General features: G+C 37.5%; 1 protein-coding gene across 4 annotated transcripts in view; it reads right to left on the reverse strand.

Annotated features, from left to right (window-relative positions):
- The window catches only part of Ghr (growth hormone receptor), a 253,932-nt gene that overhangs the window by 134,160 nt on the left and 96,608 nt on the right, over window positions 1-23,164 (reverse strand). For all 4 annotated transcript variants that reach the window (XM_021182903.2, XM_029469879.1, XM_029469880.1 and 1 more), the window contains exon 2: window positions 635-713. In XM_021182903.2, the coding sequence (XP_021038562.1) occupies window positions 635-704 (70 nt within the window). In that variant the 5' untranslated portion in view covers window positions 705-713. The remainder of the gene's footprint in view (window positions 1-634; window positions 714-23,164) is intronic.

The raw sequence follows: 23,164 nt of genomic DNA on the forward strand, positions 1-23,164 counted from the left end.
CCACACCCATTTGCATTATTCTTTGTTGTTTCTGGTATGACATGTGAATCTGAAAATATTGAGACAACCGAGAGAGTATAAAAGAAAAACATAAGGGAACACAGTCAGACAGCTAAGGTAGCTCACAATTTCTGGGTAATGTTGGTCACCTAGTTTGGGTGTCTTTTTCCTCTGGAACTCAGCCAAATGGAAATCATTCAGAGAATAGGGGCACAAATTCATTGGAAGCCTGAGATTTACATCTCAGGGAATATGATTAAGGGGACTGCATTCCAGGCTCTGGAAACAGACTCTGCTATGCTTAGTTACAGATGAGCTGAGCGATTAGTAGGCTAATGATGCTTTGGTGTGATTTTAATATCTCTCCTGGAGACCCAGCTTGTCTTCATCATAAAGGCCCCCTTGTACATTATGAAACATCAATTTCCAATAGGAAAATGCCAGATGCCAAAGCCTACGACTCTAGCCCCACTTACACATCCCCAGAGTGGCTCTCTCCTGGGTTATGAATTTAAAGCTAAGACAGGTTTCCTGTTGGCTGTTAACCTAAAACTTAGACGATTTTGTTCAGATTTAACACAGCTCTGCTTTGTTTCTTTATACCACACGAGGAGAAAAGGAACATAGAACTCACCCTCACTTCCAGAAAACGTGCTGCTGGAGACTGCCAGTGCCAAGGTTAAGAAGACCTGACAAAGATCCATACCTGAGACCTGCAAGACAGAAAAGGGACAAGGTCAAGGCAAGCAGCCACAGACCACGGTCGTGATATAACATTCAAAGACCTGTGAAGTCGTGAGTGTGCGGATAAGAACATTGTGAAAGAAATCTTAGTAAGTCTAGCATTGCCTCAGACTTCAGAAGTGCCCTATATGTCATGAGGATGCACAGCCTGTTGGAATTCACTCTTCATCCCATGAGCTCTTTCCTCAGGAAACAGAATGGGCAGTGCAAACTTTCAGGTCCTGGCTTCCAGCCACTGGGTCACCTCACAGCAAAAGACCCACATGCACAGCTCTAATAACAGGGCTAGTGTAATTTCTTTTAGTTTAATCTGGAGATAGAAAAAATATTGCTCAGCACAGGACTTTGAATAAGACAAAAAAATATAAAATAAAATAAAAATCCTCTATAATACTATACTAACATTTCTTACACCTCTTTCCCAAGAACCAAAGGCGCTTAATTTATGTTTTACAAACACTGTACTGATCCCAGGGAGGTGTAACAAGAGGGAAGCTGAGAGGTGAGAAATACTTTTTAAAAATTAAGGGAACCCTGGGAATGACTGTGTGCTCTGAAACACCCAGGCATATGTTCACCAAGAGCTACCAGTCTCCGTCTTTCCAGTGATTTAGAAGCCCAAGACTGGCTGCACCTTCAGTCTTTCTGTCTAATGAATGAGGGAGTTGATCAATGGGCTCTGAAAGCACATGCCTTTATCTGAAGGAAATACACTTCTTTGGAAAAATAACCTATGGTGACTATGTCCACGCTTCTCTAGAGACAAGGCTGGATGGGTTGTAAAGAAACTCAGTACTCGACTCTTTGGGGAACGATTGCTGCATTTGACAACTATTGCCAGCCACTTTGATGCTTAGTCCCAGTATTTACATAATACTGCCCTATCTACAAGTCACATTATCAACACTCCACCAATTCTTCAATGGCCTCCATGAACTGATTTTTCTTTTCTTTTCTTTTCTTTTCTTTTCTTTTCTTTTCTTTTCTTTTCTTTTCTTTTCTTTTCTTTTCTTTTCTTTTCTTTTCTTTTCTTTTCTTTCTTTTCTCTTTCTCTTATCTTTTCTCTTTTCTTTTCTTTTCTCTTCTTTTCTTTTCTTTTTTCTTCTTTTCTAACATTTGCAAATTTGACAATACTGATAAAACTCTTCTTGTTATCCCTAATCATAGTGAACTGCTGAGCAAGAATGTTTGTTTTCATGGCTCTACAGGTGTGGCTCTTGTACCAGCCATGGAATCCTGAAGAGCTATAAAATGACAAATGTTCTACATTTTCCTTTGCAGACAGAGAACAACATTTCAATTCCCTGATCTCCAAGTAGTTTTACTTTAGAAAACACATCTCTATGCAAACCCAGTATTTTCTTGTGTCTGAATATATTTGCATGCCTTCACACCCTCCCTCCCAAACACTGACCCTTGGAACTTTTGGTAGGATCAAATGTGAAAGTTCAGGGAGGTTTTCAGGAAGTGGGATGCTACTGCAACCCACCATCACATTTTGATTTTTAACTGGAAGGTTATGAGCTGACAGCTTTGCCTCATTTACTTCACAAATATAAATCACTAGCTCTCTGTCCTTGCCTCTAGGAATACAGACAATATAGTATTATTTTGGAGCCTCTAGCAAAGTGCATCAATACATAGACTGAAATACAATAGACTGAAAATGCTATAGTGTGAACTTTTCTTTTACTCTCTCTCTCTTTCTCTTTTTTAAATAGGGAACACACTGAGGACACAATCTCTAAACTTTAGTAATGATACTTTAACTAGTCATCTCAGAGCACACTTAAAGGCCAGGTAGAAGCTCCTCCTCATGTTCTATCTTGATAGCAGACTGTAAGAGTGAATTCTCAATCCCTGGGTTGTTTATTTTTCTTTCTGAGTAGGTGTATGGAAATGTTTGCATTTCTTAGAAGATACTATCCATGCCTTAGAAATCAGATCTTAAAGCATTTTAAAAAGACAAGGCAGGTGCCAGAAACAAGTGGGATTTAGGTCAGAAAACTAGTAGACCAACTTTCCCCAACCGTCAAGGTTTTGTGCCTTCTTCATTTTGAGGTTCCAGATACTGAATCCTAGAAGCCACATTTTACGTGTTAGGTAGCTTCTGCCACTAACTTGCTTCTGACTTAGTCCCCAGTCTTTTCCAAGCTGCTTCATACACAGGAATTTTAACTTCTCTCAAATAAGTTACTACAACACTGTTGTAAGACAAGCATATCTCAACGTAACACATTTTTACGTCACACACACACACTAAGCAAATTGGAATTCCAAAAGCAAATTAGCCAGGAGTTCATTTTTGTCTCCCATCACAGAAACAAGGTTACTTAAAGCTGCAGTTCTCCCCAGTGGAAGATCAGAACAGTTCACTGCCACCTGGAACATACTGCAGAAGGACTGGACTTATAACACTTCAGATATAGGAACCAGAAGGAGGACACAGAAATGTAGCTGGATTCAGTAGGAGCAAGCTACTATATGGGACTCTAGTCTCCCCTTTCCCTTCATTGTTGTTTCGGCAGATACAGTCTAGAGAATTTGCCATTGGCTTTGTATGCTGTCCCAACCAGCTTTGCAGAACTCCATGTAGAATCTTCTGAGTGACTGGAATCTTGTGTACAAAGCTCTAGCTGAGATCAAATGCTACAAGTGTTATTATGGACTTGGGACAAGACACATAGAGTTTGGAATTTTAATTTAACACAGTAGCATGTGCCAAATATCAGAAAGAGAGAGCCCCTTCTTCAAGCTTCCCCCTCCCCCAAATGTCTAAATTTACAATGATCCATTAACTTCAAGGTAGAAGAGTTCATCCAAAGTGCCCCTCTAAGAGGCATTTTTAAAGGCAGGCATTTTTTTTCCAGAGGAATATACCAAATTTAATTTCTAGGTTTGCAGTATTTTCCTAAGGGGGGAAAATCCTACTTTAATTTTCTTGTGATACTTATTCATTCTTTGGCTACAGCCTCCTGGAATATTTTCAGGAAGAGGAAGAAAATGGGCTTCTTTTCTTTCATAATGGAACTCACACCATTTCCACACTCCAGGACTGAGGCATTTTGCCTGCTTTCCTCCTTCTCCCAGGGAGAACCAGTTAAAAACTAGAACAATCCTGCTGGTGTATTCTGTAGGTTGCCCAACAAAGAATACTCCCAAATCCTACAGTCAGGCTTATGATATATTGATTATACTATGACTATGATATAGTTCACAGACACAAAAGAGGAGATTCAAGTGAGATATGACATTTCCCCAAACATATAACCAACTCAAGGTATAAAGGGCATAGGCTACATTATGTTGAATGAAAATGAACAAGTAATTTTGGACTGATTAGTGGCTGCTAGAACTGGAAAAAGCCCTATAGGAATTAATACAAGAGTTATCTGAACCGTGTTTCTTAACTACAAAAACTAGGAAATATTTAAAACTGAGAAGAGATGGATTCTAATTAAAAATGGAAAGTTAAAGTAGGAAAAAGAAATCAGCCATTGAGTTCAGGGAGGGGCTAAAAATTAGAACTAAATGATAGATAAGATTTTGATGTGCAAATAGAGTGAGACAAGCTATGGCAAACTTGTACAGACCAAAGCTCGCTGCCAATGATCCGGGGTAGGGATGGAATCTGAGGGTGTTTACTTAATATTTTGAGACTAGTGAATTGACACCATTGCCCAGATTTATAGGTAAACCTGTATTAGCAAGGTAGAACAGGACTGAAGCAGCATTTTTGATCATATAAGTCAGCCTTTGCTGTAGATTATATGCAGAAATGGATTTTCCTTAAGATAACATTGCTTATCACGTTTTCATAATTTAATCATATCCAGGTATACTGAAAAGATCTGTGATAATGGGATATAGGAGAAGATAAAGGACCACATGTCCATGATAAGTGGTGAGTGAACACGGGAATGAATAAAAAGGCAGAGGTAGGGATGCTGGGATCTGACTTGCTTAGGGGGAAGAGAAGGTCTCATGATTGTTTGGGCTGCTTGGTGGATGACCCAGTCATGTGGCTTCCAGAAACGTGAGAGTTGTGAAACTCAAGGTACAAGAAAAAGGGCTACAGGAAAAGAAGCCATCAATGAGTGTGGCAGTTGTATAGAGATGAGTATTAGGTAAATGTAACACAGTGACTAGACTGCTTTGTGAAAAATGCCTATCTTTGTCAAAAGTAATATTAAAATGTGCATTAATGACATGGGAGGAGATCTGCTCCTGCAGCTTGTTTATAATTAGCAGAAACAAAATAAGCCATCATCCTAAACCAGCCATATTCTCTGATCTTTGTTGCATATTTTAAAAGAAATTGAACAATGACCTCCTTAAAGTTCACTGCTAGCAAAGTAGTATGTGGGAGGAGTTAAGATGGAGTTGAGCTGCAGTCCTGTCAAGCAAGTTGGGAGCAACTCCATGATGACAGCCAAATTATCCAGAAATATTAAGTTCCCTTAAATTCTCATTTTGCCAATTTCAGGATTTTTTTAAGTCCAGTTGAAACAGAACTGCTTATGTTGCCTAGGAAAGACATTTAGAAGATAACCTAATGAACACATGGTACCCAGTGTTGGTGTGTATTAGTAATAGAATATTGCAAAACCGTACTAACTCAGCATGAAAAAATGCAACGGCCAGTCCAAAATGATACCACAAATCAACTCTTTTAATTAGCACACAGCATTTATTTGGTCATTTTTTACAGTGGGGAATCATTTGGAAACTGATACAGATACAAATGAATTAAGTCAATTTATTTTGTTCCCATCAGTGGAAGAAAGAAAAGTTTACAGATATTTTTTTAAATTGAAAATATTATGTCTGTGTGTGTGGGTGCGTGCAAGTGTGTGCACGTGTGTGCATGCCACAGTATCAGTCTGGAGGTCAGTAGACTATTGTGGAGTTAGTTCTCACCCTTCTTAAGGACATTTTGGGGATCTAATGCAGGCCATGAAGCTTGTATAGAAAGTGCTTTCCATATTCACTGATCCATCTCCCAGCCCCAGATATTAAAAAATAATAATAACAAAAGTTGTGTGCTCCTTAACAGTGGGGACAGATTCTGAGAATAACATTATTAGGTGACTTTGTCATTTGAACACTAAAGTTCAGTTAGACTAACTTAGATGGTATAGCACATTGTATAGTACGGCTACATTATGATATCTATGTATCAATATATAGATGATGATGACATAAATATAGGTAGATTATATACATATCATGTGTGTCTTTATGTATATAATAAATATATTCTCCTTTATATAATATGTTTATAAGTATAAATAAAACATATACACCTATATGTTCATATATATGCATGTGGTATAGCCCATGTCATGAAAAACTAACAAGAAAAGATTGAAATAAGTGCAAGAGATGGTGATGCAATCAGAGTGCAGTAACCAAATGGTTGTTTTTGTTTTCACAAGTAGGTATATACCCTAAAGCCATGGTAGGAAGTTTAATGCTAAAGCAAACGCATGAACCTGTGGCATAACTAGTTATCACCATCACTAGCAAGTATATCTACCAGTTAGCTCAGTGTGACTGGCAATGCAGCAGGTTCGTCTTACCATAACACCTAATCCTAACCCTAACCCCAACCCTAATTATCACCCAACATGGGTAATGTGGTAACCAGGTCAGGAAGTCGAGAGTCAAAAGGAATTTCTCATCATTATAATGCATGAGAGTGCTCCTCGGTATGGACCCTGATATGGTCTGAGACATACTTATGTCTCACAGGGCTGCAAGTTTTTGAGATTGCTCTTTTCTCTGGAATCTAGCAGGATTCCAGGATAGGAACTTTAAGTATGTATACTGTGAGGCAGAAGTAAAAAAAAAAGAAAAGAAAAAAGAAAAAAAAGGCTCTGGAATAAAGAGTAGATCTCTCTTCCTACCCATCTTATTTGTCTAAGAGTTGACTGAAGTCAGCAGTGGCTACTGAGCATTTAGAACATGGCTAAAGTGATTGAGGAGTAAAGTAATTTTATACTGCATTTAATCATAACTGATTGTTTACCTTAAGCACTTATATGTGCTTAGCAAAGGTTGGAAGGTGGATATGCTTTTCCAGCTGTACAGTTTATGATCTAAATTAAGGCCATAAAACTTAGCAGCTAGGTTGAGATATGTATGTATCAGCTACATATAGATCTTGAAGACTTGGTAAAAAATGGATACAGCATATCTTAGTAATTATACTGATTGCATATTGGAATTCATAATTTAGATAATTGAATTAGCTAAAATATATTACTAATTAATTAACATTCATATCTTGTTTTTCAAATGTGATTTGTTGAAATTTTAAAATATGTGCTATGCAAATAAACATATATACAAATAAAACATTAAGCTCATTTATGCTTACGTTACACTATCAGCACATATTTTGTAACAAAACAATAAGCAATTTAAAGTATTTTTAGTTACGTAAACATTATGAGAACATTTTCAGAGGCCCTCACAAACACTGAACAATGGGGACCCATGATTCCCGGAAGTCTTTGGAGGCCTCAGGAGATGACATTTGTCTGGGGTTTTGTAGGGGTTTCTTAGAGTGGGTGTCAGTTTTACTTCCATAAGTGTAACTATCCACTGAGTCTGCCTTTTCTGTGCACTGGCAAACGTCTCTTTGGAATTACAAAAGGACCACAATTTGCTTTTGCCAACCTCTGTGGCATAAACACCTCTGCCAAAGCTGATTTTAGCCTACCAATATGAAGCCAGTAGAAGCTGGATCCAGCTCATCACTGGCAGGGAAAGGGGTTGTCGCTGGCTAGCTCTATGTAAAGTATCAGGTATAAAGGCTGGGGAATCTGCTGACTTGGACACAAAATGTATGAGGGCTTTCAGAGTGAACTCTGGACATTTGATTTCATCCAATGACATCTGATCCGCTGTCAGCAGATCCTGCTTAGTTAATCATCACCCAGAGAGGCAAACCTGGGTCTACAGACATTGTCTCAGCCCTCTCACCTTGATCTTTATTTACAGACGGGGTGAGATATGAGGTCAAGTAAATGTGTTCTTGGGTCAGAGACGATTAGGTTCAAATCCAGCCTTCACTCACCTTAGCATGAACACTTTTTCAAAACAGCAACGATGAAAACTAAACAACAACCTCAGAACTAATTGAAGTGGCTTATTCAAATCATTTTTTTCATTCTCCAATAAATTTATAATTATTAGAGTTCTGAGAATGGTACCACATTGTTCCTATGGAGTAGACATAGAGCCGGACCTTATTTATATACTATATGAAACCTAAGACTGTGTGGGTGGTAAAGCAGTCAGTTTACACCACATGAGAGTGCAGAGAGGGACAAAGTTCACACTGATGTAGCATATGTTTCCTAGAACTACGCAGGAGTGCATAGTTGAGGTTTGCATTTAGGTGTGCAGGGAATTTAAAAAGCATTACATAAAGGTTCAGTTGTGTGAGAACTATCCTTGGGTTCTGATGTTATTACAGGGCTTGGGTCATTTGTTTTGTTAAGTATAGATTTTTAGAGCTGATTGAGTAGGTGAATTCTAAGAATCTGAGAACTGGCTTGAGACAGGGACCCTTTTTGGGACAACACAGAGTGGGTAGGGCCTTCCCTTCCTTTATGGGCTTAAAGCAGAAAGAACATTTTGGTAATCAGGTGTTTGGAGCTCTTATCGATGTGCCTGGCTATCCTCTTCAGAGAGGATTTCCTTACTGTCAGGACATTCCATTTAAAGTCAGGAGTGTGCACTGAGAACATTGTAGCAAGGAGTTCCTTTCACAGGGGTCACATACCAGATATCTTGCATATCATATATTTGCATTATGATTCATAACAGCAGTAAAATTACAGTTAAAAAGCAGCAATGAAATAATTTCATGGTTTGGGGTCATTACCACATAAGGAATTGTATGGAATGGTCAAAGCATTAGGAAGGTTGAGAACCACTGGATTAGAGGGTCCTCAGCTCACCCAGTCTGACTGACTTGGTGCATTTATGGATTCTCAATGCAGGCATAATTCTTACGCAGCAGAGAAAAATTAATTTTGTGATGCTGATTTGAACAGTGTCCGTTTTCACAGTTCTTTATACCATTTCCTTGCTAAAGCCATTTCTTTTTTCCAAATTAGAATTTGAAAAAGAAAACCACTTACTAGTTTCCTGGTTTCTCATTTTTCACAAGTGAATCCTTTAAAATTCTGAGTTATAAATTTTTTTGAGATTATAATATAATATAATTACTCCCTTCCGTTTCCTCCTTCCAAACCCTCCTAAATGTCCTCTTTGCTCCCCCCTTAGTCTTTTATTATTCATTAATTGTTGTTACCTGCATATATGTATATGCACATGTGTTCCTAAATGTGACTTTCTCAGTCCATATGGTGTTACTTTAACATATGTTTTCAGAGATGACTTTGTGTTAAGTAACAGTTGGTGTGCTCTTCCCTGGGGAAGACTTTCTCCTGTTCTTAGCATTTCTTAGTTGCCTGTAGTTGTTTGTCTAGGGCTGACGACTATTAACGACAATGTTAAAACATAGAGAACAAGGAAAATACTATTTAAACACCTTTCAAGGTATTGGAATTTCTTTTGTGCTCGGAGACAGAAATGCTTCTTGTTTCAACTGGTGTGAGAAGAGGTTATTAGAGTGTGAGAGGCAGCTTCTCACTGAGCAAAGTCTTCAAACAAAAGCATTTTCTATCTTGATAAGATAGTGACCTAAGAGGGAGCAATATAACAAGTCAGACTATTCCACATGCTTTCAGGTCTTCAAAGAATGCATGTGTCTCTATCTCTTTTGGTGCAGTATCAGAAATGTAGGCTTTTCCAGGATAGAATTCCTTTGCAACATATGAAATATCTTTGTTTTTCTCAGGCTCATATTATTTTGTTCAGTCTTCACATGGGGACTGCAAATGCAAACCTCATATGACAAATGAGAAAACGAAGATTTAGAGGAATACAAAGACCAAGAGAATCTCCAAAAGTCATGAAAATTGGTTTTGTCCGGGCAGGGTCTGGAAGCATCCTCAGTACCTCTAAAGTCTACCTTTGATTTATCTACTTTTCAGTTAGTAAACTGTACAAATTAAACATGATCGTGTCAGTGAGTATGGATAAAACTAGAGAGAAGAAGAAGACTTGAAGGAGTAAATATGAGATAGGATTAAATATATAAAGGCAGACATCATATTTCTCTGCATAGGGCTGTCAAGGGTGGTGATTGCATGGATGCTGATATGATAACACATAAATTTTTATGTAGCAGTTTGTCCAAGAGCACAATAGTCATTTCTTTGCCTTACAACCTCCAAGAATACCTGGTCTACTTTTGAGCATACTGCTTATGGGCTGTGCTGTGTACACACTCGATGACATGGGGTCATCCCCTGCCTTCTTTACGTCTCTATATAAAAATAGAAAGGAGCTACTTTGGCTAGACTGACTGGCTGCCAGGGAGATAGAAAACAGGCAGATCAATGTCATGTCTCATCTCTGAGAAGTTTACTAATCACTTTACTCTTTAAGATTGTTGCACTTGACCTTGGGCCATGCATTGTAAATGGCTGGAATAATAACTGTGCTTTAGAATAGTCTCACACACCAATTCTCAATCTGTGGGTCATACCCTTTGAGGGTTGTATATCAGACATTTACATTACTATTTATAGCATTAGAAAAGCTACAGTTATGACATAGCAATGAAATCATTTTATGGTTGGGGGTCAACACAACATGGGGAGCTATATTAAAGGGTCACAGAAACTAGGAAGGTTGAGAACCATCGGCCTAACAGAAATGCCAGTCGCATGTATCATTTAAATTTTTCTTGTGCTCACATTCAAAAAGGATAATATTAATTTAAATAAAACATTTTTTCAATAAAATCACTGTATTCTGGTTAACTCACAAAACACCACATGGGTAGATAATGGCAGCTGCTTAAACACTTACCCAGTTTTAGGCTCTGTGCATCTAAGTATACCTCTGAACAGACACAATGGCCACTTGGAACCAATGGAACTTTGCTTAGGATTTTACACTTTCACTATTGATTTTATTCTACACAAGAAAAAGAACTAGAACTAGAACTAGAAAAAGAAAAAGAAAAGGAGAAAGAGAAAGAGAAAAAGAAAGAGAAAAAGAAAGAGAAAGAAAGAGACAAAAACCTGTGGTTTGCTGAAACAAACAAAACAAACCCACCACCACACAAAAGTAGCTCTATGTCATTTTTCTTGACTCCTATGTCCTTTTTCTGCTGTGTGCCCTTTCTCATCACCTAAGATTAGCCTCTCTTGGCCTCTTTCCTAAAGTTCATGCTATAACCACACAGCTGTTTTCATGCACACGTGTGTACATTGTAGGTTAGGGCAAGTATATGAGGAAGAACTTGTAGGCTCCTTTCTGTCTAAGTTGGGTCACTTCACTTGAAATCACACTTTCCAAGTCCATTCACTGTCCCACAGATTGTCATGATTTCATTCTTGTCATAGATGAATAAGATTCCATTTGTGTGTGTGTCACTTATCTGTTGACAGACATGTTCCATTTCCTCACTATCATGGAAGAGCAGTAACAAACATGGATGTGGAAATACCTCTATGGAGGGTATAGAGTTCTTGGAGTATATGCCCAGGAAGGGAATGGGTGTAGTTGGTTCCCTCTATCTTTCTCTGTCTCTCTGTCTCTGTATCTCTCTCTCCCTCCCTCTCTTTCCCCCTCCTCCTTTCCTCCCCTCCCATTCGTCATTTCCCCTTCCCTCTTCCCACTCTTTTTTCTTTTCTTTGCTTCTTTCTGTTTTAATTTCCAGGGACAAGGTTTCATGTAGCCCAGCCTGCCCTAGACCTTGTTATATAGCCAGACAAAGCTGTCCTAGAACTTAAGCCTCTATGCCCAGCTCATAGGTGAATTTTCTCTGTTGAACTGTTGAAATAGTAAAGACAAAGTTAGCTACCACAATTACTATTCTATGAAGTATCAAGATAAAGAAATGTGCATGCAGAGATGAAATCACTGAGACGATATTTGATAATGTAACCAATAAGCCAGGGAAGGTCATATGCTGATGAGATCCCTTCAAGATTTCCCAATTACTCCATCAAATGTTGGCCAATTTAGGTACTGCTCTCAAGGGACGTTACAGCTGTAACTAAGATGACCAGTCTACTCATTTTAAAAAACAGGAGCCTAGGAAAGCAGAACTGGAAGTCAGTTACTGCAGTGGGGGAGAAGGGAGAGAAATTAAGAAATTGAGAGCGACTCTATCTGCCTTTGGTGGAGGGAGAGCTTGAAGTCCAGTTCAAACTAGCAGCACCAACTGGCTTCTGGCTGTCTACCAGCAAGGAAACTGAAATACACTCTCATGGCAGCAAGGACCTGAAACCAGCCAACAACTCCAATAAGCCAGAGAGGGAGCTTCCAGAAAGTAACACCCACCCCCCACACCCACCCCCAGCTTTGGATACTTTGATTTTATCCCAGGGACTCTAAGCTGAGAACCCAACTGAGCCAAGGTAGGCCTAGACATCTACATAATTGTGAAGTCATAAGGGGGTGTTTTAAGTCACTAAAATTTGTGGTGATTTGCTATAGAAGTAATTGAAAATTAAGACAGGCTGTAAAAGTCTGTAATTAAGCCTTAGGCTGACTTCCTAGATCAGGAAGATAATAAATGATTCAAACTTATCTGCATATAGAAATCTAGATCCAACAGGGACTTTAGCAATAATGTATACTGTCAATTGTTATGAAGTGCTACAAACAAATCAGATAGGAAGTAATTTATAGTTTTATCTCCTGCAATTTCCTGGAATAAGAAGTATTTGAGTTGGAAAGTAGAATGTCTCAATGCAGACAGCGGCAATGTCCTCTCAGAGCATTAATTCTCCTATATTTCAACTCAACCATCAACAAGTTATCTTCTGAGTTTTAACTTATTTTCCTGTGTTCATTTTTTAAAATATAGTAGTGAACTGCAACAGAATTTTTTCATAGTGCAGTAAGGAATGAAAAACAAAAAGATTTTATTCAGGAGCATTTGGTCTTCTTTCTTGACTTTGGCTTATGTAAACAGGCCCCGGTATCTGACTACCTAATATCACCTATTTTTGAACCCATAAATCTACATGAGATTATCCAAGGAAAAAGAAGACCATCTGGAGGATGTTGTCTTCATGAGTCTGTTGGCCTTGCTGTTCATCTTAATCCAAGGCCAAACGAGGGATGTAAAAACTGGACTATATAGGTAGGAAAGTAAATCAAAACCAAGGTTGAAACCTTATCACTGACTGTGGCAAAGTTAAGATAAGTACATAGAGTCTATGCAGGTCAGTCTATCTTGGTGATACATCATGCAAATATTGGCTTATTTTTCATCCTTCTGAATGAAATATTTAAATCCAAGGATATTTATGTTTGCTTTCTGAGCAGCCCACCACAGAGCATCTCCTTAAATGACCTGGCTGTGTTTCTTTTAAATCAGATGGATGATGAAGGATCAGGGTAAGCAGCAGGCTGGGAAAATTGTAAACCACCACTATTAACACACTGCCATTCACCCGAGAGCCAAAGGAATAGACACCTGAAATTGCCTTTTTTTTTTTTTCTGAAATACCACTAAGTGAAATTTTTGATGCTGATACTTGTATAACAAAAATAAAACACCCTTCTTCATTGCAAATGGAAGTGATCTGAATGGAATTTTCAGATTTCAACCACTTGCAGTGAAGCTGCTGGTTAAAATGTTATGTTTCAACAACAACAACAACAACAACCCTAACTCTACAAGAAATCTACAAGAAGCTGTTCACACAATAAGATTCACTAATGCTAAAGGACCAAAGGGAGGCATTTCAAACCTTCATCTCTCCAAGTGTACCAGTTTCACAGAGTAATGCTCAAGAAACTCACCCTTCCTCTGGTGGATAGATTTTAGAAGCCCAAATTCAGTGATAAAAGGAGCAAGCAGTCAAAGGCTTCTCTAGCACTTGGAAAAGAATTGACTAAGAGGGAGGAAGGATACACAGAGATCTAGTTAAAGAAGAAATCAACAAACTGGAACAACAACAGCGCAAAAATCCAAGCTTAGCTTGATTAGAAATTCATTTTTTAAAAATGCAAAAGCACATAGGAGTAGTGCAGAGACCTAACTTGACTTAGAAACAATCAAAAAATTAACTTAGACTTAATCAAAGGTAACTATACAGGAATACAAACCAATAGTCCTATAGATACCTCTGAAATCAAGGCTGGATATTCTTATAATTTCTTTCAGAATGTATGTCAAGAATCTTTTTTTTCCCTCCAGTTATTTTACCTTTGCAAGAAGATGTCGTTTAGTTAAAATCTGGTAGAGAAGCTAGGGTTGAAATTTCGTAGACGTTTCCTGGTTATTTCTTGGTGCGTCTTGGTCAGTAGCTTCTAGAAGTTGTTGTGTGGGTATATAAATCTCCCCAAAATCCCCATAAATTAATAACCCTCTATCTTGTGGTCTCTCCCACTCTCTCACGCACACCTGGTTCCAGAAGAGTGTATCAATTGTCCCAGATGATTGCTTCATCTAATGCAGCTGCTGCTCTTTGCCCAGAATATTTTTAGAGGCTTCCAGCTGAAGTGAAGGCCACCCTGGGCTAGAGTCTACATGAGACCACAGATCATTTAAGAGACTTGAATGTTAAACTCAAGGCAGATCATGTTTTTCATCTAAATAAATTGAATATAATATTTGGATAATTTTTTTTTTGCTTGTGTTTTTAAGATTGGGTTTCTCTATGTAGCCTTGGCTGTTCTAGAACTCTGTAGAACAGGCTGGCCTCAAACTCAAAGATCCACCTGTCTTTGCCTCGAATATTGAGATTAAAGGGGTGTACCAACACCACCTAGAGATAACTGGGTAATTTTAATCTGGTCCTGTGACGTCTCTAAAAAGAGTAGGAAGAGAAGCCCACTGAATTTAAGTTTACCAAGGCCTCAGAGTACAGAACATTGAGTATTTTGTAAATGAAGAAATAAATGCAAAAACAAATTCTGAAATACCAATATGCACTAAAATTCCTAGTCTATTTCATTCTATTGTATACATTTAACCATTCATTGTAGCAGTGTCTTTTACTGGAATACCTGTAGTATGTTCTGTAAACATTGGTTTCTTTCTTCATTTCAGTGCACCAATGTTCCTGACTACCAAAGAATAATTAATTGAGGAGCATACACTTAGCTAATATGTTTTTTATTTGATTTAGTTCGTTCTCTCTCTCTCTCTCTCTCTCTCTCTCTCTCTGAGAAAATTTCCCAAGAAAGTGTTATGTAGCCCAGAATGGCCTTGAACTCCTCATCCTCTGGCTTCAGCCTCCAGTTGCTGAGTGCTCTAAATACAGATGTGCACCAGCAGGCTTTGCCTGTTGGATGTTTTTTTTTTTTTTAATTAAGTTATGATTGCGCTATTTCAGATTTTAAAAAAAGGTCATGAGTCAAGAAATGTTACAAAAAACCAAGTAATTAGTGAAATACATATATGAGCAATACAAAATGAAAAGGATGACTTCCCCTTCCCCGGTCTGGAATTTTGCTATGGTTCTGATAACTACTCATGTAGTTAGAACATTCATGGTTGTCATTAGGTGTGGACTAAATAACTCTATACAGAAGACTGTGAGAAGAACATTTCACTATGTGAGTGATGGTCCTGTCCACACTATACCACAGGAAGAGAGTTGTGGTCCATTCCTGTTGACAGAATTAATGTGCTGGTTATCAGACCTGTTCATGCAGCTTACCCTTTTGAAGTATGAAATTCACCATTCTGTGACGTTTGATACATTCAAACTCCCTAAGGATAGAACAAAGAGCCTAAGGATAGCTTCAAAAAGAGTGTTCATGGGAATAGTTAACAGTGATAGCATTGAGAATTGTGATTGATTGCTTTTCAAATCATGTTTTGGACATACAGAAACCGATAGCATGGTAGAGGCCTCTGAAACACATTTCTAAAACAAAACTCAAGTACCCATAAATACCTGTCTCCAGAATTTGCATTACATATCAGAAGTCTACATGTTATCAAGAGGCTTTGCCTCCATTGCCTATCATATCAAGTTGCCATTTCAGCTAATTTTGAGTCCATTATATTCTTGTTATCTCTTCTACTAAAAATGCCCAAGTCCTAGCCAACATTCTAAATTGGACTTGAAGAATGCTTTCCTAATTCTGTCCAATTCATGTTTACACAAACACACACACACGAATCATAGTTATTAACATGACAACCTTTTGAATAAACATTTAAATGACTTTACTCATAGGATTGATACAGCCATCTATGACTTGCTCTAAGTTACTAATTGCCATTTTATTGACACTTTCTAATTTGAATTAGCAATAGGACCCAGTAAAAGCCATTTCATAGAGAACCTTGTAGCTGACTGGAGTCATAAGACTACATCCTAGCTAGCAAGTCATGAGTACAAGTGGCACGTAATTTTGGAGACTGCGAATCTCCTTTTCTCCTACTGGATTGGATGTTATGTGATCTTAGATAATCTACTATGTAGTTCTAGATCTTCCTAATTTATCCTTGAAAGGTCAGATTCCAGTGTAAGATAAGGAGAAAGGAGTGCAAAAATTTGTGTAACAACATAACTTAAAATGTTCCTCAAGGTGAGAATTCTTTGTTTAGCTCTGATCCCCATTTTGGGGGTTATTTGATTTTCTGGAGTCCACCTCCAAATGCTGACACCATTGCATACACCAGCAAGATTTTGCTGAAAGGACCCTGAAATAGCTGTCTCTTGTGAGGCTATGCCGGTGCCTGGCAAACATAGAAGTGGCTGCTCACAGTTAGCTATTGGATGGAACACAGGGCCCCCAATGGAGGAGCTAGAGAAAGTACCCAAGGATCTAAAGGGGTCTGCAACCCTATAGGTGGAACAACAATATGAACTAGCCAGTATGTCCAGAGCTCATGTCTCTAGCTGCATAAGTAGCAGAAGATGGCCTCATCAGCCATCATTGGGAAGAGAGACCCCTTGGTCTTGCAAACTTTATATGCCTCAGTACAGGGAAACACCAGGGCCAAGAAGTGGGAGTGGGTGGGTAGGGGAGGGGGGTGATGGGGGACTTTTGGGATGGCATTTGAAATGTAAATGAAGAAAATACCTAATAAAAAATTTTTAAAATGTTACCCAAATACTCATTGAATGCACCTAAGTGTTTGCATCTGCATTTTAATAAATCATCAAGAATAACTTATTTGTTTTCAAGGGAGAGATAAATCCCATTATACTGTTGAAGTCAGATATATTTGCACTAGTTAGAACTTGTCAGTACTTTTTTTTTTTTTTTTTTTTTTGGTCAGGGACTAGTTTTATTATGGGAAATTATTAGACTTCACAGAGGCAAAGTTCTTGTTAGATAAGAATGTTACTTTGGCTTAATAAAAAAAAAATAGATGACATTCTGCCCCACAATACCCCAAATGGCAGATTTAAATCCAAAGCTACTAGTGGCTTCATCAAATTACACAAAAATTAGACTAGGAGAACAAGAAAGAAGACATGAAGAAAACGAGCCTGGTCTGTAGCTCACTTTAGGTTTCTGTACTGGCTCCCTACACACCACTTGAACACCAAGCAGTGTACTCTGAGACAACCTGAGCAAGGCAAACTGATAGCTTCAGTTTCAAACAGAAGTGTAGCCTTGGACACATTTCAAGAAGATGAGCTAAATTATAATAGAAGTATAAGAAATCTGTTTACAAACCTATCATTTTTTCCACAGAGTCAGTTTTGATTTTTTTATCATTATAAATGCACACTTAGGTACACAGAAATGTAGCAATCACATGTGTGGATGTATGTGGAGAGAGGAAGGAAGGTGAGGAGACAGGGGAGGTATTTTCTAATAAAATGTGTAAAGAAAATTGAAAGAAAGGCTTTATATAAAATGGTTTTCCTTTTTATTTTGATTTTTGTTTCATTTTTATTAGAATCTCCTCAATACATACTGGATAAATTGTCACCCTCTTTTCTAGAAAAGGCCTTTTGTTCTTTGTTAATTCAAGTGAAATCAGCTCAGCTTTGTTCATATTATTTGAATATGCCAAGAATAAAATTTTAACCTGAAAGGCTGATTAAAAAGGGATGCGGCAGACATTGGATCACCTAGAAACATCCCATCTACTTGCAGAACTTGCAAAGGATATGGGGAGAGGATTTAAGAAGAATGCACAGAATCCATTAATGATCCATGATAGGCTGGTATGGGAGGTAGGAGGGGCAAAGAGTTATGTATCTTACAGAAACAAAAAATCTTCATTATATGCCTGAAATCATTCTCCTTCTCACTGGAGGAAGAAATGTAGCATCTCCCATTCATGCCACAATATAAACAGAAAACTAAGGACATAACATTGAATGACCATATTAATTAATATTTCACGATGTATTGACCACCTGCTATTTAGGACAGTCATTTTTCAACTGTGAGCCACAACCCATCTTTCAGCTATGAAATAAATTCAACGGGTTAAACCCAACATCTGTTGTTCTTCATGTATTTAAATGAATGGAAGAGAACAATCAATTTCTTCACGTGAAACCTTGAACGCCTGTGTATGTCTATTTGTACCCTAGGTTTTCATGTTAGGATCTGATAATTAAAAAGTTTGTGGGTTTATTGATATCGAGTATTGGCAGTTTTTCAGTAACATGAAGATTATCACAATAATCATCTCTGGGATGGTGGCGGATGGAGTTCTGGTGTATTTCTACTTATTCTCTAACAGTTGGTTTCCAGAAGCAATATCACTGCACAAAAAGGTAGAATTGATGAGATGTTTTCCTCAGATCATTCATCTGTACAAATCTCTACTCATGTCATACTAATAGGATATCTCAATTTCACAGTTACAGTTGCTATCTCAATTATCCCTCTCCTTTATTGACAATTTAATAGAAATAATGATCTGACATTGTTTTAGTGGGCAGAAATTTAAGGGTTGTTGAGGCTGGATATTCTTTTATACATTTCTTGTGAACTATCTAAAATTGCTTGCTGTCACTCTTTGTTGGACTCATTGTTGACAGTCCCTCCTTTTGTTCTCTGAATTTGTATACATTTCATTTTAAGGATCTGTTATTTCTAGTTGCTAGAGTTGAGGAAACAGAAAGAAACAATAGAAGACATTTTAATCAGCTGAATTGATCTTGTTATACTGAGGTCAGCATACTTTAGGATTTTATATTTCTCTTGGTTCAAACTAGGTACCCAATAAAAAGTTTACGGCTCTGCCAGAGCCTGACCTATACAGAGATGGATGCTCCCAGCCGACCATTGAACTGATCTCTGGGTCTCCAATGGAGGTGTTAGAGAAAGGACTGAAGGAGCTGAAGGGGTTTGCGACCCCATAGGAAGAACAACAATATTAACCAACCAGAGCTCCCAGGGTCTAAACCACCAACCAAGGAGTACACATGGAAGGACCCATGGCTTCAACTGCATATGTAGCAGAGAATGGCCTTGTCAGGCATCAATGGGAGAAGACATCCTCAGTCCCATGAAGGTTTGATTCCCCCAAGTAGGGGAATACGAAGGTAGGCAGGAGAGAGTGGGTGGGTGAGAGCACACCCTCATAGAAACAGGAGAAGGGGGGATGGGATAGGGAGTTTCTGGGGGAGGGGATCGGGAAAGAGGAGAATATTTGAAATGTAAATAAAGAAAATATCCAATAATAAAGTGTACCTTAAAAATGACTTTAAAATATAACCAGTGCCAGAGCTGCTGGACAATGTGACGCTGGAAGCTTAGAATTTGAGCTGCTTCTTTGTACCAGACACTGCAATTATAGGTTTATTTCATATTTCAAAATGAGGACAATCTCGATGAAACATCTGAATGAGCAGTTACCATTAATGGAATACATGTTGATAATCTTCAACATACATCTCATAGAAGTTTGAGTAAGAAAGGATTTTATTCAACTCAGAAGGAAAGGAAAATGTTATTTATAATTTTATAAAGATAAAGAAAAATTCAGAGTATATATTAAAAGCCTGTGTTAATCACTAAAGAGTAGTAGAATACAGAGACTCTTAGGAATAAAATTCAAATAAGAGGGAGTTCAGAGGGAACCAGACCAACGACTCATTCCAATGAACATTTCAAGTTAAAATGTATAGACAGAAGAGTATACTTATCACACTACAGACTTTTCTTTAGTTTGTTTAAAATGGTATGTTTTTCTCCTTTTTGTTGTTTTTATTTTTATATTTTGTTTTCCTTAGGAGGGATGCAAAGGCAGAAGGTAGATATGAAGGGATGGGGGAGATGAGTGTAATTGGGGTGCATGATGTGAAATTCACAATTAATCATTAAAAAAATTAACAAAAAAGCTTTCTGAAAAACAGTTATATTTTTGCCTCCAATTTCTTCTAGTTCAGTTTCTTAAACCCATTTAAATCTCTATTTAATCTTCACATTTCTTATCTAGATCTTGATAATAACTTGGTAAATTGATCTCATTAATAGAAGAACATGCCATTCCCTTGGTTTAACACTCTCATTGGCGCTCCATCCATCTCACTTAAGAGTGAATGACAAAGTGCTTACTGTGTTCTGAAAGTCTTATCTAATTATTTCCTGTCCATGATCTCTGCCTCCATTTGCTTCACATCCCTCTTGTTCTTTCTGCTCCTACAAAACTGATATCGTTGGTAAACATCAAATAGTAATATTTTAACAATAAAAGGGATTACAAGGCAAAATCTCTGTAAAGGACATAGCAATTCAAAGTAAATATCATGCACCTGGGAATACCTGAGCTCTCATCTAAACACAGCCCAAAAGGTCACTCTCTTCAACGATGCTGGAGACTACTTACTTGAAGCAAACCCATACGGACTTTTCTTTTTCTGCTTTTACTAAGTGATAACTATTGAGAACCCATTCAGAAATGCTTGCCAAGATTTTTTGGAGAGAGAAACAGTGAGTTTAAAATTTTTACTTCTCTTATTTATTATTCCAAAATAACTATATATTTATATGTGCATTCCTAATTATCTTCACAAATGTATTCCAGATTCCAGTTTCAGTCGATAGCTGACAATCCCTCTATTGAGCTATTCTCTTTGGAAGAGATAAAAAACAACTGTGAATGGGTGCCTCAATTAGTATCAACAATCCATTGCTAAATGTATTTAGCCTGTGCAAAACTGGAACACTGTGTGAATAAGAGGTTTAATGCTAAAAGCAATGTCCACCAAAACCCATGAGTTGCATCAATTACCTAGAAAATCTTACCATCTCTGGTACTTTTTTCCCCCTGAAAAAGTAAGTTTTTGTTTTCAACTCTTTTATGTTCTGATGCTGTCTCTACTTTGGAGCCAAGAGGTGAAGTGGGTAGATAGACAAGAAACTTCACTTGCTACTCTGAGTTACAGTCATGGCTTTTCTTGCTTCTTGAACTGAACTGGTTGTGTGATTATTGTGTAAGAAGAGGCAAAGTTGTCAATCATCAGCCATAATGGCCTCAACTCCTCACATCAGGAGACAGTGAGATTCTGACCCTACTTCCTGTCTCGGGAGCAGTTGGGAATGGCAAGGATGAGTTTTTGACTAGTAACACCCAAATCAGAAGAACAATATCTGTTTGTCATGTCCAACTCTGATGTGATGGTTTCTGTTTTATCTTACTATATATTATTATTATTATTATTATTATTATCTCATAGAATCCTGTTCTTTTAAAATTTGAGATAGAAAGGGAGTAGATTCAGAGAGGAGGGGAGGAGTACAGAGAGGGAAACAATAACTAGAGGGAGAGAGAAAAAAATCTAGTTTCAATAAAAGATAAAAAAAATTTTAAAAGTTGAAGATAAGTAGAAGTTATTGACCTTGTGGATAAATATGTTGATTTCAATATGGCTAGCAGAGAGAAAGAGTGTAATAAAATAATAGAAAAATGAATCTATTAGAACTGGATCAGTTATATTCATATGGCCCCTTTTATTCTTCAAAGAGAAAGATAGTATTTCAGCAGACTACTAAAAACGGAAAGTATCTGTGACATTTACGCTGGTGTGTACTAACAAGCACAATTTTCTTACATAAAAAATGAGAAAAATACTTTGATATATGAATGCTTTTTCTTGTGTTGACAGATATTTGGCAGTCAACACTCACTACCTCTCATGCACCAAGCGTCTCAACTAACCACTGGTCTTCTCTTGCAAATCGGATAATCTGTATCCATTTAATAAAATAATGATAATAATGTTTTTCTGTGTGCAATACAAAACCATGAAACAATGGACTGTTTATTTTGGCTCAAAGACTTCGTACAAAGGTCCTTTTATGTTCTCCAACACAAAATTCTACTTATAAATTAATAACACCCAAAAAGTTAAGCAGAGGAAAACCATGACTTTAGCCTTTCTGTTTGGCCAAAATATGAAATTTAGGGAACACAATAAGCTTCTTAAAATTATATTTAAATTAGCTAATAGAATCTATGAGTGTGCCAAACCTTTTGCCTCAAACTATTTCCAAAACTGCTCTGGTTACTGACGTAGTTCTAATTTACATGTTTCTCTTTTATGTAACTACTACCTCAACCCAAGTCATATCTTTGTTTTCTAAACCAGAAAAAAATTTATTTCTTCTCTTCTTTCCAAAATAGGTTCTGTACCCAAAGACAAAGAAACTGAACTAAATCAAAATCAACTTAAGCAGTGAGACAAGCATGTGCCAAGACAGCCTTCAGTAATCTGCTTTTGAAGCAGATAATCTCTTTGGCAGATGAAAATCATTAGCAAGAGAAACTATACAACTGAAAAAAAATCAGTCATTAACAGTTCAGAGAAGATCCGCCACAAGAACAATCTTAATCTGTGTGGCAGAATTCTAAATTACATCTCCAGGTGATTGAAAGACCTAGAATCTATCTATCTATCTATCTATCTATCTATCTATCTATCTATCTATCTATCTAAATTCAATTCTGAAAAGCTAAACTTGTAGCTGCAGACTCTAGAATAAGAGGCATCTCTAACTAAGACTGTCAATGGTATGCATGCAGAAACAACTATAACATACTCTTAAATGTTGAGGCAGCTCAATGAAATTGAGAACTCCAAAGTACCCATGATTGCCAAAGTGTCAAGTTATTTTGGGGCATTATGTACTTAATAAGGGCTAGTGATGCAAAAAAGCTAAAGGCTCATTCCAGTTTATTTTCCAATAGTGGTATATTTGACAAGTTTCTAGATGTTGAAGGCACTGAGTACATGGGAAAAGGTTGTGGCTGTAAAAGGAACTACAATTCACTGCCTAACCGCATCAAGAAGCTTTTCCAGAATCTTCAGCAGTGCACACGATCACACAGTGCAACAATCTCTCTCTAGCTCTTGACACCTCTGCTATTCTT

This window comes from Mus caroli, chromosome 15 (genome assembly GCF_900094665.2).
Source record: "Mus caroli chromosome 15, CAROLI_EIJ_v1.1, whole genome shotgun sequence".
NCBI lineage: Eukaryota > Metazoa > Chordata > Mammalia > Rodentia > Muridae > Mus > Mus caroli.